The sequence below is a fragment of the Leptodactylus fuscus genome, chromosome 1, assembly GCF_031893055.1.
Source record: "Leptodactylus fuscus isolate aLepFus1 chromosome 1, aLepFus1.hap2, whole genome shotgun sequence".
Classification (NCBI taxonomy): Eukaryota; Metazoa; Chordata; class Amphibia; order Anura; family Leptodactylidae; genus Leptodactylus; species Leptodactylus fuscus.
The window spans coordinates 158,367,686-158,383,983 of record NC_134265.1 but is presented as its reverse complement, the minus strand read 5'-3'; the positions used below and the strand labels follow the sequence as shown (position 1 = coordinate 158,383,983).

The following is a 16,298-nucleotide window of genomic DNA, read 5'->3' as shown; positions in this document are numbered from 1 at the left end:
GGGTTCACAAGATGAGCAGGTTTTCTAAATAAAAAGCAGAGTACAGAGATCTCCTAGGAGTATGTGAATGAGAGTCTTGCATAAACAGCACACAGAGGCAATTTGACAGCTTCTGTTGAATAAGTGTACAAAAAAAAGCTTTTAATCACTGAAAGGGTAAGTTCACATGGCAGAAACCTTTTCCGCCGTGTGACTTTACGGAATTCTGATGCAGTGCATTGGCATTCCGCTCCTGATTAGACTCGGATGAATGGGCCTACTCAGGAGTGAGTCTCAAGACGGGGATGCCGTGGCTGACTCAGCCGCAGAAAGATAGGGCATGCCGCTTCTTTTTTTCCGCTAGCTGAAAAAAAAATCGTTAGCGGGGGAAAAAAAGCACGTGGCTCCCATTGAAACGAATGGGAGACATTTTGGCAGGCGGATTTTGAGACCGATTCCGTATCAAAATCCACCTGCAAAATACTCTGTGAACGTACCCTCAGTGGGTGGCATTAGCAGGATTGACAGTTTCTGCTAGGACCCTGTCCTAATCACATAAACCTATACACAGCCCAGCTTTGCTCATTCTATCTAACTCTAACTTTGTCATCAGATGCCATAGGAGACCTTCATGGGTTTTAGTGGCATGAGAGGGACCTACATAATATTAGGCAGGAGGTTTTAATGCAATGACTAATAATAGTTGACAAAGCCCCTGTTATTTTCATGATCTGCACTAGAAAAAAAAAATCTGCTACCATGAGACCCCTGCTAGAAAATACATAATATATAGTCTGCCTGCACCAGCAGAACAACTACCATATAAATACACTTACTTTCTCTTGGCAAAACAGCAATGCTGATTCCTGGGTCACTAAGCTTAATGAAAGCAGGATTTCCTGTCTTCCGGTCTTCTTCTCTGATCAGCAGAATGTTCTTCAGACACACATTACCATGTATTAGATTTCGATCTTCCTGAAATACAAAAAAGGAAGCAAGAAAGAAGCTGACAAAAACAAATAAGAGAAATGGGACCACAAGCTTGTACAAGTAATGGTGAGATAAGCCATGTACAACTGTACAGATAAAAAATGTTTAAGGCTTATTCATTCAAATTACACAGTGTTTAATGGTCACTAACTCTCCAGAAAACTTAGCCTTATTTAAAGAGGACCTTTCATGTTCTTGGGCACATGCGGTTTTATATACCGCTAGAAAGCCAACAGTGTGCTGAATTCAGTGCACTGTTGGATTCCCTGTTATGTGTCCCAGGGGAAGAGATATTGGTGCCGTTACTGATAGCTCTTCACTGTCAGAAGGGCATTCCTCACTGTCTAACTGGGAACGCCCCTCCTGACAGTACTTTGTGTACTGCTATACTGTGAGGGGACGTTCCTTACTGCCCAGCAATGATGTTGAGCAGTGAGGAATGTCCACCCCCTCCTGACAGTACTTGTCCACAGACTAGTACTGGAGGGGGGGGGGGGGGGGTTCCTCACTGCTCAGCGTAATCGTGTATAGTGTTGTGCACAGATCTATTATTGATGACATACGCTAAGGATAGGTCCACAATGTAGTTTGCCGCACACACATTCAAGGTGAAAACTTTAATACGTGACTTCAACACAATAATAGTAGACGTTGATACGCCATGTATAGGAAGATTATAATGCACAAATTGAAGAGTAGATCAGTGATAAAGGAGGACGTTTCGGTTGCAAGACCTTCTTCATGCTAAATCCACTAATGTAAAGGCACAGGTTTCATGGCGTTGGTTGGAAAAATCTAGTGTGCCATCCCATCCTACTGTATGCAAAAATGGCATTATTCATGTAACATATCATATGACCCTAGCATTTAGTAAGCAACTGGGACACATATATGTGTTTGGTTGGCACATAAACCCAAACTGGAAAACAAAATTAACCCCTTCCCGCCGATGGCATTTTTTGATTTTCGTTTTTGACTCCCCTCCTTCTAAACCCCATAACTTTTTTATTTCTCCGCTCCCAGAGTCATATGAGGTCTTAATTTTTGCAGGACAAATTTTTCTTCCTGATGCCACCATTAATTATTCTATATAATGTACTGGGAAGCAGGAAAAAAATTCTGAATGGGGTGGATTTGAAGAAAAAATGCATTTCTGCGACTTTCTTACGGGCTTTGGTTTTACGGCGTTCACTGTGCAGCCAAAATGACATGTCCCCTATATTCTGTGTTTCGGTACGGTTCCAGGGATACCAAATTTATATGGTTTTATTTACATTTTGACCCCTAAAAAAAATTCCAAAACGGTGTTAAAAAATTTTTTTTCTAAAAGTCGCCATATTCCGACAGCCGTAACTTTTTTATACATAGGTGTACGGGGATGCATAAGGCGTCTTTTTTTGCGGGGCCGGGTGTACTTTTTAGTTCTACCATTTTCGGGAAATGTTATTGCTTTGATCACTTTTTATTCAAATTTTTATCAGAATTAAAACAGTGAAAAAACGGCGGTTTGGCACTTTTGACTATTTTTCCTGCTACGGCGTTTACCGAACAGGAAAAATATTTTTATAGATTTGTAGAGCGGGCGATTTCGGACGCGGGGATACCTAACATGTATATGTTTCACAGTTTTTAACTACTTTTATATTTGTTCTAGGGAAAGGGGGGTGATTTGAACTTTTAATACTTTTTATATTTTTTTTTACTTTTTTTTTTAATTTTTTTTTTGCATTTATTAGACCCCCTAGGGGTGTTGAACCCCAGGGGGTCTGATCACTAATGCAATGCATTACAATGCTAATGCATTGCAATGCAGTGCAAAAAATCATCATCTCTTTTGCAGGCTGTATACACCAGCCTGCAAAAGAGAGAATTTGCAGACCGGCTGGGAGCCTTTAACAAGGCTCCCGGCTGTCATGGCAACGGGGGGTCGGCCCTGGAGCATGCTCCAGGAACCGGCGATCCCTGCCAAAATGGCGGCGCCCATGCGCCGCCGGGAAAATGGTGCCTCCGGCGCCTTTGACAGCAGCGCCGGAGGGGTTAATGCCTCCGATCGGTCCGGGGACCGATCGGAGGCATTAGAGCCGGTTGTCTACTGCTTAAAGCAGTAGACACCCGGCGGCTATGACGGCCGCCCGGCTCCCGGGCGGTCGCCATAGTTACAGACCCGACACGCGCCGTACTATTACGGCGCATGTCGGGAAGGGGTTAAAGATGGAAACAGTCTTTAGTATAATGCTCTATACATAGCTTACTGCCTGTAGGTGATTTTTAACATGGTTATTTGTCTCTAGGTAATGATACAAATTACTGATAGATCGGATGCCATTTGTGTGTCCCCTGTATTTTCCACTGACACACTTCTGTTGTATTTTTGCAGACCAGAAGTCAAGTTCCAATGTTGTTCATTTTGTCACAGATTTGGCATTGTGCTGTAGTTTTTGTTATTAACGCAAATTATATAAGGGCCTTAATGCAAATCTTAAAAATTCAGTACAAAATAACAAAGCAGCACAGAAGCTGGAAAATACCATATAATTGGAGTCCAGATACAGCAGGTAGAAACTAGGCATTCAATGATAATTTGTCTTCATAGAAAAAATATGTAAAGTATGTTCTTAAAGGGATTGCCCAGGCAAAAATGGACACCCAAATTATTTTTTAAATTGGTTGGAGGCGGTAAAAAAAAAAATAAGAAAAGAAAAAAGAACACACTCATCTTTCCCTGGTGCTCCAGTGCCTCCTTGCGCGGTCTGGTCCTGCAGCTCTGTTGTTGACTTCCAGCAGAAGTACCTGCTGCATGTGACCACTGAGGCCAATCAGTGGCCTCATGAACTGAGAAGTCACAGTTAGCAAGAAATTTTACAGCAAGAAGAGCCGAACCACTGCAGGACCGGTCCGGAGGACTCTGGAACACTAGGGACAGGAGAGTATGTTTTGTTTTGTTTTTTCACCTCTCCCAGCCTATTTTCAACTATTTATTTGCCTGGACAACTTCTTTATGCTCCTTCTAGATCAGGGGTAGGGAACCTTTGGCTCTCCAGCTGCTGTGAAACTACAACTCCCAGCATGCTCCATTCACTTCCATGGGAGTTCCCAGAACAGCAGAGCCAGTATGCATGCTGGGAGTTGTAGTTTTGCAACAGCTGGAGAGCCGTACGTTCCCTACCCCTGTTCTAGATGGACCCAAAAGAACATGTCAAATGAGCCCATCACTTGTCAAACATTAGACTACACCTACAATCATTAAGAAATGTGTAAACTGTATTCCTTAAAGGATATTTGGAAGCACATGATGAGTTTATTTGAGGACACACTAACAACCTTGGTTCTGTGAAACACTCCAGGTTAAGTAAGGGCACAAGTCCTGGTCACCTTGTAAAAACACATAAGCAGAAGAGTAGGGTTTTGGTCTATAAACGAACATTTGATAGACCTTTCAGTCTGGTTTGCAGAACATCTGCTTACCTACTGATAACACAAGTGTGCACAGAAGTACATAAACATTTAGAATTTTTTTTTTAATCTATTGAATACAGATGTTTCAACTTGCCATTTGTATAGAGATTTAGTAAAATGTCATGCTGCTTTTCTTTTCCACAAAGGTTTAATAATAAATGCTTCACTCCGTTTTGTTGCTCTTAGCCTACTTACAGTATTTATTAAGCCAGGAATACTCAACAGATGAACAACGATCAGATCTTGGGCCACAATCTGAACCAGGGCAGCGGACGCCGACTGTCCAGACCCCTGCCTCCTGGCCTTTTCATTATGGCTGGGGCTAGGAAAGGAAACGCATGAATTTCCCGAGTATTGTCCTAAGCCCTGTAACTTAAACTAGCAGCAGCAGGGATCAGCAGTCTCCTGCGCAAGCAGTAGGGATGATTTCTGATCCTTTCAAGGCTGCAGCTAACCCTGTTGCTTCTGCTCATTTCTACACATGTTCCTTCCCCTCAACTTTCCATTAAAATGCTTGGGTACAACACTCTGTGAACAGTTTCTTTAGAAATGGCCTTCTGTGGCTTACCTTCCTTGTGGAAGGAGTCAATGACCCATCTTCTGGACAACTGTCATGTCTGCAGTCATCCCCATGTTTGTGTAGCCAACTGAATCAGAATGAGGGACCATTTAAAGGCTTAGGAAAACTTGACTGATTTTGTGTTGATTTGCTGAATAGAGTGTGATACCCCGAGTCTATTCAACTTTTTCACAATATTCTTATTTTCCAACACTTTGCGTTTTCCCTATTGTGATTACTGGGGGACCCAGTGGTCAGAATCCAAACAATTTGACACTTAGACCCAATCCTATGGATAGGGAACAAGTGTCCTTATGGTCAACGCATACAGAGTTTTTTGCCAAGGATTTTGACACTGAATCTGTGTCAGAATCTGCCTCCAAAAAACGCCTCACCATAGAGTTCTATGTATTTCGCTAGCTTTTTTTTCTGCTAGCGGAAAAAAAAAGTGACATGACCTTTATTTAGGCGGATTCCACCTGAAAAAACCAATGGGAGTCAATGGGAAGCGGAAAAACCACTAGCTGTATTTGAAGTGGTTTTTTCAAGGTCCATACACTATGCTGGAGGAAAAAAAAAAAAACAACTAAAAAGACCTTTAAAAAAAAAACAAAACAAAACGCTCCAAAAACCACTTCAAAAAACGATTTCCTAATTCTTGAAGCAGATTTTTCCCTTGCCAAAAAACTGTGTGTGCATTGACCCTTAATGGGACAACCCCTTAAACTATCCAACACACGCAAAGCAATGGGTACTCACTAAGAGAGCTATACATACTCACCAGAAAATGCATAGCCCATGCCAGTTGTTTTGAAACTTCCAATTTCCACATAATATTAACCGCATTCTTGTTTTTCTTCAAGTATATGTCCAGTGAGCCAAATTTTGCATATTCTTGGACAAGAATACCTAACAGAAAAAATGTAATGGGTGACTAAATATTTATTCTAACTCTATTCTTTCATTCTAACTTCAGTATTTTCATTCAGAGTCTAAGCTTAAAGTACAAATAGTAGAGGTAATTATTAGCAAATGATGCCCGGGTGTTACTCATATAATATACAATTTCCCATTGCAGAGTCAAATACCAAGGTTTTCAATTGTGTTAAGGGCTATGTTAAGCATTCTACAACATTTCCTAGAAATTTTGGACTTCTCAGCATAGAGAGAGTAGAGATTTTAATCAATAGGTTACACTAAATCTTTTCCCACAAAACAATATATCTATTTACTCAGCTCTTCCTCCTCTATAAACAGATGCCAGAAGATCTTAGGGCATTTTCATGGTGAAAAGTTGCCTCTCGTTGAATTTATATTGATGATCTATCCATAGGGGGTTAGACATCCAGCAACCCCACCAGTCCACTTATTTCGACAGCTATGGCGTCCTATTTAAAAAGGAACTTATACCACCTCCACCAACTAAAATGACTTTTTACACTGTCAACAGGCATGGTTTCACTGATTTCAATGTACCATATATATTCGAGTATAAGCCGACCCGAATATAAGCCGACCCCCCTAATTTTACCACAAAAAACTGGGAAAACTTATTGACTCGAGTATAAGCCTAGGGGGAAATGCAGCAGCTGCTGGAAAATTTAAAAAATTAAAATGGCCGAGTTCTTGGGTGCAGTAGATACTGGGGAAGGGGAGGGAGTGTTTTGGTTGTCTGTCTGCCCCTTCCCTGAGCTTGAGGACTGAGTTTTTTACCCCCAGTTGGAATTCAGCCTGGCTGAATATAGGGTATCTGCAGTGCTCCTATTAACCCCTTCCCGACGGAATAGGAGCACTGCAGATCCCCTATATTCAGTAGACCGGGCACTTTCAGACACAGGGATATCTAATGTGTATGTGTGTCACAGTCATTTTCTACTTTGAGGGCAGGTTCACACTAGCGCCCAATCTCCATTATGCATAACGGTTTCGCCATGGGCAGCAGAAGACGCTCACCAACAGACACTGAATGTCGGTTTCTGTCCTCTCCCGACAGAAAACGGAAACCTGCATAATTGAGATCAGGTGCTGGTGTGAACCCGCCTTTATATGAATTATAGGGAAAGGAGTGATTTAGAACTTTTATTTATTTAATTTATTTATATTTTTTTTAAACTTTTTTTTTTTTTTACAATTTTTTTTAGCCCCCCCTGGGGGATTTGAACCTGCAGTCATTTGATTGCAAGTCCCATAGACGGCAATACAAGTGTATTGCCGTCTATGGGAGATTCTCTACATTACTATTATGGCTGATCATAGACCAGCCGTAATAGTAATATAGCGATGACAGACCTGGGAGCCTTCACTAGGCTCCCGTCTGTCGTCGGAACAGGTCGGCTACTGCGAGCTCGCTGCGCAGGAGCCGGCCTGCATCTTTAAAGGTATGGGGCAGGCCTAAGGGGGGAGGACATCTCCGGAGGGGGGAGGGCATCTCCGAAAGGCACCTCCGTTGTAACGCTTACAGCGGAGATTCCAAAGCTTATGCCTACAATCAGAGATCGCAGGCATAAGCTTCAGCATCTCTGTTGTAAGCATTACAGCGGAGGTGTCGGTTTCTATGGCGACCGCTCTGCAGAGAGGCGCCATTACACTTACATACCCGGCATCCGGACCCGGCATCCAGACGGGGAGGGTGTCGGGGCCCAAAGCATCGCCGCGCTCCTGCTAGGAGCGCGGCGATGCTGTACATTAAGAGCTGCAGAAGTACTTACGGTACTTCTGCTAGCAGGCCAGGAAGCAGCCACATGCCGGGTGCGGGCCTGAGCTTACGTGGCTACGTCACCCGGCGTGTGATTGAGCGGTGGGGGGGGGCGGGGTCTGCTATCCTGGCCTGTTAGCAGAAAATTACCGTAATGACCCGAATATAAGCCGAGGAGCACTTTTTCAGCACAAAATCTGTGCTGAAAAACTCGGCTTATACTCGAGTATATACGGTAACTAGAATATTTTCTTTAGCCCCCACTATTCATGAGTAATTATTTCTGATAAGTCAATTATTCCTCTTGTCAGGCTGTCCTAACAAGCAGTGTACAGAGGCACTGTTTTCCTAATTATATCCTGGGAAACAGATTTACATATTCCCCAGAGTTCCCTAGTGGAGTGACAATTGCTTTGTAAGTCTCCATACACCTGCAAAGGTGCCCACTCCTCAAGGAGTGTTATTATCCCCTGACCCTGGTCTAAAGTCTCTCAGCCAAACCAGTTTTTCTACACTGTTCTGAGGAGACCCAACCAGATTGAAACAGCGCTGTCCACAGCTGGGATTCTGTTCCTTTTGGAATGGATATACTGGTTTGGCAATAACCCTGCATCATGTTATTAGGCTTATTGAAAAAATCACGCAAGATGTTAAGGCAGACCTGGGCAATGTGCAGCCCGCGGGCCACATCCGGCCCTCTGACTGCTTCTATGTGGCCCGCATAGCTACTGTAAGAATCTTCAAGGACCTGTGATGATGTCACCAGGCTGCTGGCAATGGGGGCTGCTGAATGATAGAGAGAGGACCTGTGATGATGTCATCATAGCCTATCACCAGGATAGGCTATGATGACTCGTTAGTGGGCGGAGCCACACGGGACTGTGTGCTGTCTGTAAGCTGCCGGCAATGGAGGCTGCTGTACAGAGAAGAGACAGCATGTGTGAGCAAGAGGGGGGAACTAGGGGCAGATGTAGGGGGGCAGTTACACTGAATACACATGGGGGGGGGACATTAAACTAGGGGACAGATGGAGGGTGACATTAAACTGGGGCAGCTGAAGAAGGATATTAAACCATGGGGGGGTAGCTGGAGGGGGACATGTCTGCCTCTAGTTGCCACCAGTTTAATGTCCCCCTCCAGCTGCCCCAGTTTAATGTCCCCTTTAGTTTCTGCTAGTTTATACTGGAGAAGGAGAAGGACTTAATATTGTGGGACATTTGGAGGGAAACGTTGTAATGTGTATGTGTGTGTGTGGGGGGGGTGTATAATGTTAGGGTGATTGTAGGAGGATTTTACTTTGTGGGGCACATGGAAAAATGATTGAGAATGAGCGGAGTCAGTTGAGAAGTGGGTGGAGCTAAATTTGCCACGGCACACATGGCCCTCTAGAACCGTTAAAATTTCTCATGTGGCCCCATGGGAAAATTAATTGCCCACCCCTGTGTTAAGGGGACTGTCCTAACAGGCAGCGTACAGAGGCACTGTTTTCCTAATTACATACTGGGAAACAGATTTGCATATTCCCCATATCTTGTCAGGTGGGCAGGCTACGTGCTCTAGCCCAGGACTGCTACACCTGACAGTAGCGAGCCTAATGAGCATACTGACTGCTAAAACTAACAGTACTGATTGCTCAGGAAGGGTGTAGGCTAAAGAAAAAAATCCAACTCCAAAAGAATCAGTGAAGTTGCAGTTATTAAAAGTATTCAGAATTGGAGTTGGTGGAAGTGGTGAAAGATTCTCTATAATTAAGCAATATTATTGCACATATTACTCTTATCTATTCTAGACATCTGAAATGTAAACTGCATACATATAGTAATACAGGTCTGCATAAACAGAAGGCCCATAAGACATACCCATTTACAGCAACTCTCCATAGAAGTAGAGTCTGAATAGAAACATGCTTTTTAAGAGCAGCACGTTTCAAGGACATAATACAGGCTGAAGGTTCACATAGTGATAGGAGGTACATTCCCTACAGACATGCAAGCTTATTATTACCAGAATGTTCCCATTCTTAGTAAAGAGCATACATCAGTAAACAGTTTATGCCATTCTATTATGTACCCAATCCACCATAGCCGCTACCTACATACTTATTTACCTGTACAGGGACAGTAAATTAAAAGTCAACACAAATTCCACTTACTTTCATCTCCGCATACACAGACTCCATAATTCAAAATCAAATGCCTGTATGACAGCTGGCTCATCATACTTGCAGCTTCAAAAAAAGACTGAAAAACACGTAGAAGAGAAAAGGTAAAAAGAAACATTACACTTCTCATGTTAAGGATAATAGGCACAGCACTGAGCTCTGAAGTCAATGCTTTCACCATGAATAACTTTTAATTTTGCCATACATTTTCAGTTGTAGAACAGAAAGGAATGTCCTTCACACAATTCAATAAAGAATAAGATAATAGTGGTGAATAAGGACAGTGAATAAGCAACCACTAAGGTATTCACTTTCAGCAAGATTTTATATAAAGTACTTTATATAAATTGTATTTTCAATGTGCCATGCCTGTTCGAAGGTTGAAGAACAAACCTCAGAAAAATTCCGATGTGATTTGTCCAAGACTTTGAGAAGAACTTCTGTTTCATGGATCTGATTGTAGTCTCCTATTTCCTCTCGTTTTCCTCGAAAGATCTTAGTAAACGTACCCTGCCCAAGATTTTCTACCTAAAAAGGGAAAATATGTAGTGGTTAAAAGAGCGTTCAATTCCATTTCACACATTTACTTTGTAGAACAATCAACATTTCTAAATCTCTGCTGTATAAAGATGCAGTCCCTAAACCAGGTCGTAGATACGACGAGTATTCCAGGGACATAAAGAAATATTTCAGCTATATAAATAATTTCTCCATGGCAAATTATTTGCTTGTGCAAAATTTCATTTGTCTGTCACCCCCGCATGCATCTGTCATGTATAATAAATATGGTGGGCTTCTTACTATGGGACTTACAACTCAGGAAAGTTATAAAGAGTACCAAAGATATAACAGTACAGTTAACAATACTGAGATCATTAACTGGAAAGAAGACATTTATGGTTAGCATAAAACATCACTCCTGATCTGACTATGGTCATGGAGACACAATGGCACACTGGGTGGTACAGCTGACAAGGTGCTACAGGAGGCCCAATGAGTATTGTGCATTATCCTATTAATATTATAAATGTGAAATGTTTGTGAGTTTGTGACTTTGGATGTTCGGATGTTTGGCGGTCAATCACGCAAAAACCGCTCCACCGATTTGGCTGAAATTTTCCACAAACATAGTCACTACACTCGATTGCGCAATAGGCTACTTTTTGTCACAATAGCGCACATACGTTTTTCCCAGGACCCCCACAAAATCCAAACTCACATCACTATCTCTGCAATCTCACACACTTTGCACCCCGATTTGGCTGAAATTTCCCACAAACATAGTCCCTACACTCGATTGCGCAATAGGCTACTTTTCGTCACAATAGCGCACATACGTTTTTCCCAGGACCCCCACAAAACCCAAACTCACATCACTATCTCTGCAATCTCACACACTTTGGACCATAGCAAGCCACAAAATTCATATTACCATCTACAGCAGAGGTCAGCAACCCCTGGCACACGTGCCAAGAGTGGCACTCCTGCCATATTTCACTGGCACACCAGCAGCACAGGACCTGCAAGAGTTAAATGAAGTCCGAGTCTCTTCAGTGCTGTGCTAGAGCTCAAGCATAAGGACACTCCCCTTTGCGAGGTGTGGAGGAAACCCAGGGGGTGGAGCTTAATCGCTTAAGGCTCTGCCTGCTATAGTGACAGCTCCTGCCGAAGCTGCTAGCAAACTGAAAGTAAGAAACACACAGCTCCCTTCCTTTAGTTCCTAATCTCATTAATGTCAGGCATGGGGTTATTAGTTTAGTGTTAGTAACTCCATGTGCCTCACATTAATAGGAATAAACCCCATCATGTCCCTCATATTAACCCCTGTGTGCCTCACATTGATAGGAATAAACCCCATCATGTCCCTCATATTAACCCCTGTGTGCCCCATATAAAGATTACTAATATGTGAGACATATGGAGGGACTAATAAAAGACCTCAGTAATGAAGATACTTAATTATTACCTCCAAGTCTCTCACATATCAGTAACTAGAGATGAGCGAGTACTGTTGGGATCAGCCGATCCGAACAGCACGCTCCATAGAATTGAATGGATGCACCTGGTACTTCCGCTTGGATGTAGCCGGCGCGCTTAACCCCCCGCGTGCCGGCTACGTCCATTCATTTCTATGCGAGCGTGCTGTTCGGATCGGCTGATCCCCACAGTACTCGCTCATCTCTATCAGTAACTCTTACACAGGGGTTAATGTAAGGGACATTATGGGGTTAATTGCTATTAATAAGAGGCACATGGAGTTACTAAACTGTCATGCACAGGGCCAGACTTTATGTGGCTTGCTCAAGAGTATCCTGTGCCCAAAACTTACATGTACTGGCGCAAAATAACAACTCATACAATGTCGTATATCGAGGTATATTAACCTGAAATACCTCTGTCCCAAAGTCACTATGTACAGTTTATACCAACACCGTATAGCAGCTGAAATACAAATTACATTCAACACAAAAGTCTCATGTGCTCTCAGAATTACAGCAAAACCAAGATACACAGTTACATTTTATATCCCATCCCTTATACACAGTACGAAAACCTTACCCGCGCCTGTATATACCCACTTCTACAATCACCGCAGACGAAGTCGCGGGTACCAGCTAGTTCTTAATAAAATAGGACCAATGCACAATATATACAACTGCGGAACAACATGATGGCTCAGTGGCTAAAACTGCAGCCTTGCAGCTCTGGAGTCCTGGGTTCGAATCCTGCCAAGGACCACATCTGCAAGGTTTTTTTATGTTAACCCCGTGTTTGCATGGATTTCCTCCCATACTTGAAAGACATACTGATAGGGCTTGTTCACACGGGGCAAGAGGGGGCGGATTTTGATGCGGAATCCGCCTCAAAATCTGCCCCCTCATAATAGAGGTCTATGTAGACTGCTAGCAGAAAAATGAACGCTAGCGGTCTACATAGACCTCTATTATGAGGGGGCAGATTTTGAGGCGGATTCCGTGAATAAGCCCTATCAGTACGTCTTTTGAGTTTGTTCCCACTCACGGAAAAAAGAAGCATGCTGCCCTTTCTTCAGGCGGATTCTGCAGCTGATTCAGCCAAGGTGTCCGCCTCGCGACAGCACCTTACGGACTAGGCCCATTCATTTGGGCCTAAACTTTGTTGACAAGGAAAACAACAAATAACGATTCACCAAAATGATCTTTCACTTTGCTAAATTTGGCACCTCTGTAAACAGCTTTAAGTGTACACTAGGTATTAGACAATATCAGCGAAAACTGCCCCGATATATGTTAGAAAGTTCAACCTTCCATTAGATAGTAATTAAAGTCTAATTACTTTGAACACCAATCATCATTAACATTCAGAACACCAATATCCCGATGTGTCCTTTACTACAGTTGTCCGCTCTTAATATCTGAATAGGTGCAGACTGCTTCTGCTCCCTGTCCACTGCAGCAGATTCCGGCACCCAGAGTTCCTTGAGCTGCTGATCTGTGCAAAGCCTGGATGTCGGATACTGATAACCTATCCTATAGATGGGCCATCAGTATGAAATATGCATTAGGGGCTGGAAAAAGCCCTTTTAAAATAAAAACAAAAGGTCTGATTAACACAAAATCCATGTAACAATGAACATTACTGCTTTCAATGTATATAAATTGGCTCTTTATGGAATCACATACATAAGTCAAGTCTTCGCTCCTGATCTTGTGAAAGACCATTTGATTCACATTATTGTGTCGATGTAAGGAAGGTGATGTAGGCATGTCTGAGATCTTGTTGCTCCTGAATATGATCAAGTTAGATTTCTCTATGGAAAGAAAAAAATATACAAGGTAAATATATTTGTATAACACACACCTAGGGTACATGCACAGAGGATGTACATATAGCAGGTTAGTCATGGGTGAGTAACCCACTGTATTACACAGTATCAACATACTGAATAATATTTTAGCTATTCTCACTAACATGCTACAACTAAAACCTTGCAAACTCACTTGCAATGCAAAGGTTGAAGGAATAAAAAAAATATCTTCCTGAGATTGATGTAAGAATGCCACTACTGAAAAACATCATTTTTGAGGGATTTGTTGCAGTGGCAGGCTACAGACAGTCCCGCAGTTAAATTTCTCTCTTGGAAAATCAGCAATGGAATCTCTTTCACCCAGATTTCCACACAATGTTTAAAATTCCTTAGCAACAGACAACAAATGGGCCATCTGTCAGCATGAACTAAGCAGTCTATTGCCAAGGATCCAGGGCCCAATTTATACAGTTACATAGTAGATTATCCAAATCAAGATTTTACGCCAAATTAAATTGTGTGGTGTTAATTTTATCTTAATCAAAATGATGTTATTGCATTAATTATTTTAGTAACTTCAGTTTTCTTAATATTACCCTTATATTGTATTAACTACACTTATCTACATGCTGCAATGCTTATCCAGCGCTACAATCATCCCTCTAACTTCTGTGCTAACACAATTGCCTGTTTATAGTGAACATGACCAACTATGGCACCTGTTCAGAAGCACAGTGGGCGCAGTAGCCGCTAGGTCTATGCTGTTATTCACAGCAAGGACCCATCGGTGGTGCCCATGATCATAGATGACTCCAGAGATTTATGCACTCTGAAATGCAACCACAGCATCTGGATGGTTACTTTTAGGGCTAGTTCACACGTGAACTGCCCGCGCGGGTTTTGACACAGAGAGAGACGCGGCGAGCCGCGTCTCTCTCTTGTCAAAACCCGCCCGCCGCGACCATCGCTGTCGCGGCTTAACCCTCTGCTGTCGGCTCAAATGAATGAGCCGACATAGGAGGGAGCTGCCGGGGGCGGAAGCCGCGCGGCTGAGCCTGCGCGGCTTCCGCCTGAAGAAAGGACATGTCCTTTCTTTTCTCCGCTAGCAGCAGCTCGCCGCTAGCGGATAAAAGAAGCCCGGCGGTCTCCATAGACCACCATTATAAGGGGAGGTTTTGGACGCGAAATCCGCTGTCAAAAACCTCCCCTTATACTCACGTGTGAACTAGCCCTTACTTTCCCTTTGATGTTACAGTGGCATCCTGGAGCCTTCTGATGGGCTCCAAAGCCTGCCATAGTAATGTAGCTATTGAAGCCTGCAAGCAAGCTTCAATAGATACATAAGAAATTAGACTGTAATACAGTAGTATTGACACAAGTAATATGAAGACTGCATGTTCAAGCCCCCTAAGGAGGAGGGACAGAGGGCTTACAAAAAAAAAAAAAAAACCCCTAAAAGTTCAAATCACACTTGCTTCCCTATACACATAACAAAAATAAACATAAATGAAATGCTCAAAGTATTAAGATCTTACAATGGACCAAAAGCTGCTGCAGCTCTGTACAATGAACTGTAGGACAAGTTTTCTTCAAGATATTGAATTTTTGTATAAAAAAAAAAAAAAAAAAAAAAAAAAAAACAAAAAAAAAAAAACAGAAAATCCACATCTGACCTTTAGCTTTAGGGGGGCAACAGCGTGTAAACTGGAATATGATACCATCTGATCGAACTGTTTCTTTTTGGTAGCAGTTTAGCAAATCTTTTAGCGTGCCAAAATTTTTCTTGGCCCCTCTAAGGTTATATTCTCCATTCCCAGTCTTTGTTATCAAACAGTGTTTATACTCAGGCACACCAGCACGCTGTGAGAAGACGACAGGAACAAGGACATTAGGAATAAATAGTAATGGGAAAAAAAGACATTTAAAGGGATCTAAAGGTTTGAATTTAAACAAGGCTATTTAGGGAACAAAAACTATACCATATAAAATGTGTTTCACAGTAGCCCTATGTATATAAGTTAACACACTTTAAACATACTAATATACAAAAATAATCACTTTTGAGTCATTTAAAGAGGACTTAACATCAGATTGGGCACAAGCAGTTCTATATACTGCTGGAAAGCCGACAGTGCGCTGAATTCAGCGCACTATCGGCTTTCCCGATCTGTGTCCCGGGTAAAGAGCTATCGGTCCTGGGACCGTAGGGCTTTACAGTCAGAAGAGCGTTTCTGACAGTCAGTCAGGTACGTCCTTCTCCACAGCAGCGCCTATCGCTCTGTACAGTGTGAGCGGGGAGGAACTTCTGACTGTAAAGCGCTACGGTACCGATAAGGCTTTACCCGGGGAACAGAACAGGAAAGCCGATAGTGCGCTGAATTCAGCGCACTGTCAGCTTTCCAGCAGTATATGGAACTGCCTGTGCCCAATCTGATAAAAGGTCTTCTTTAACATACATCTTTACTAGTAAAAGTATAATAAAGAAATTACAACAGATTATTCTATTATGTATTTATATACTGTATATATAAATACATTTTAATATTATTAATACATTTTAGTATTATTTGGTTTTATTTATTTTTAAATCATCATTAATTCCTTGCTGATTCACATTTAAAATGTTTACATATGCAACACAAAAGCCAAAGAATACAATAGACTAACTTAG

The 16,298-nt window shown here is 42.3% G+C and overlaps 1 protein-coding gene across 1 annotated transcript in view; it reads right to left on the bottom strand.

Annotated features, from left to right (window-relative positions):
• The window catches only part of JAK2 (Janus kinase 2), a 169,619-nt gene that overhangs the window by 28,065 nt on the left and 125,256 nt on the right, over positions 1-16,298 (bottom strand). The window contains exons 10-15 of the mRNA XM_075278862.1: positions 15,301-15,487; positions 13,503-13,630; positions 10,234-10,368; positions 9,832-9,919; positions 5,766-5,893; positions 816-954 (exon numbers count right to left, since the gene is read on the bottom strand). Of these exons, the coding sequence (XP_075134963.1) occupies positions 816-954; positions 5,766-5,893; positions 9,832-9,919; positions 10,234-10,368; positions 13,503-13,630; positions 15,301-15,487 (805 nt within the window). The remainder of the gene's footprint in view (positions 1-815; positions 955-5,765; positions 5,894-9,831; positions 9,920-10,233; positions 10,369-13,502; positions 13,631-15,300; positions 15,488-16,298) is intronic.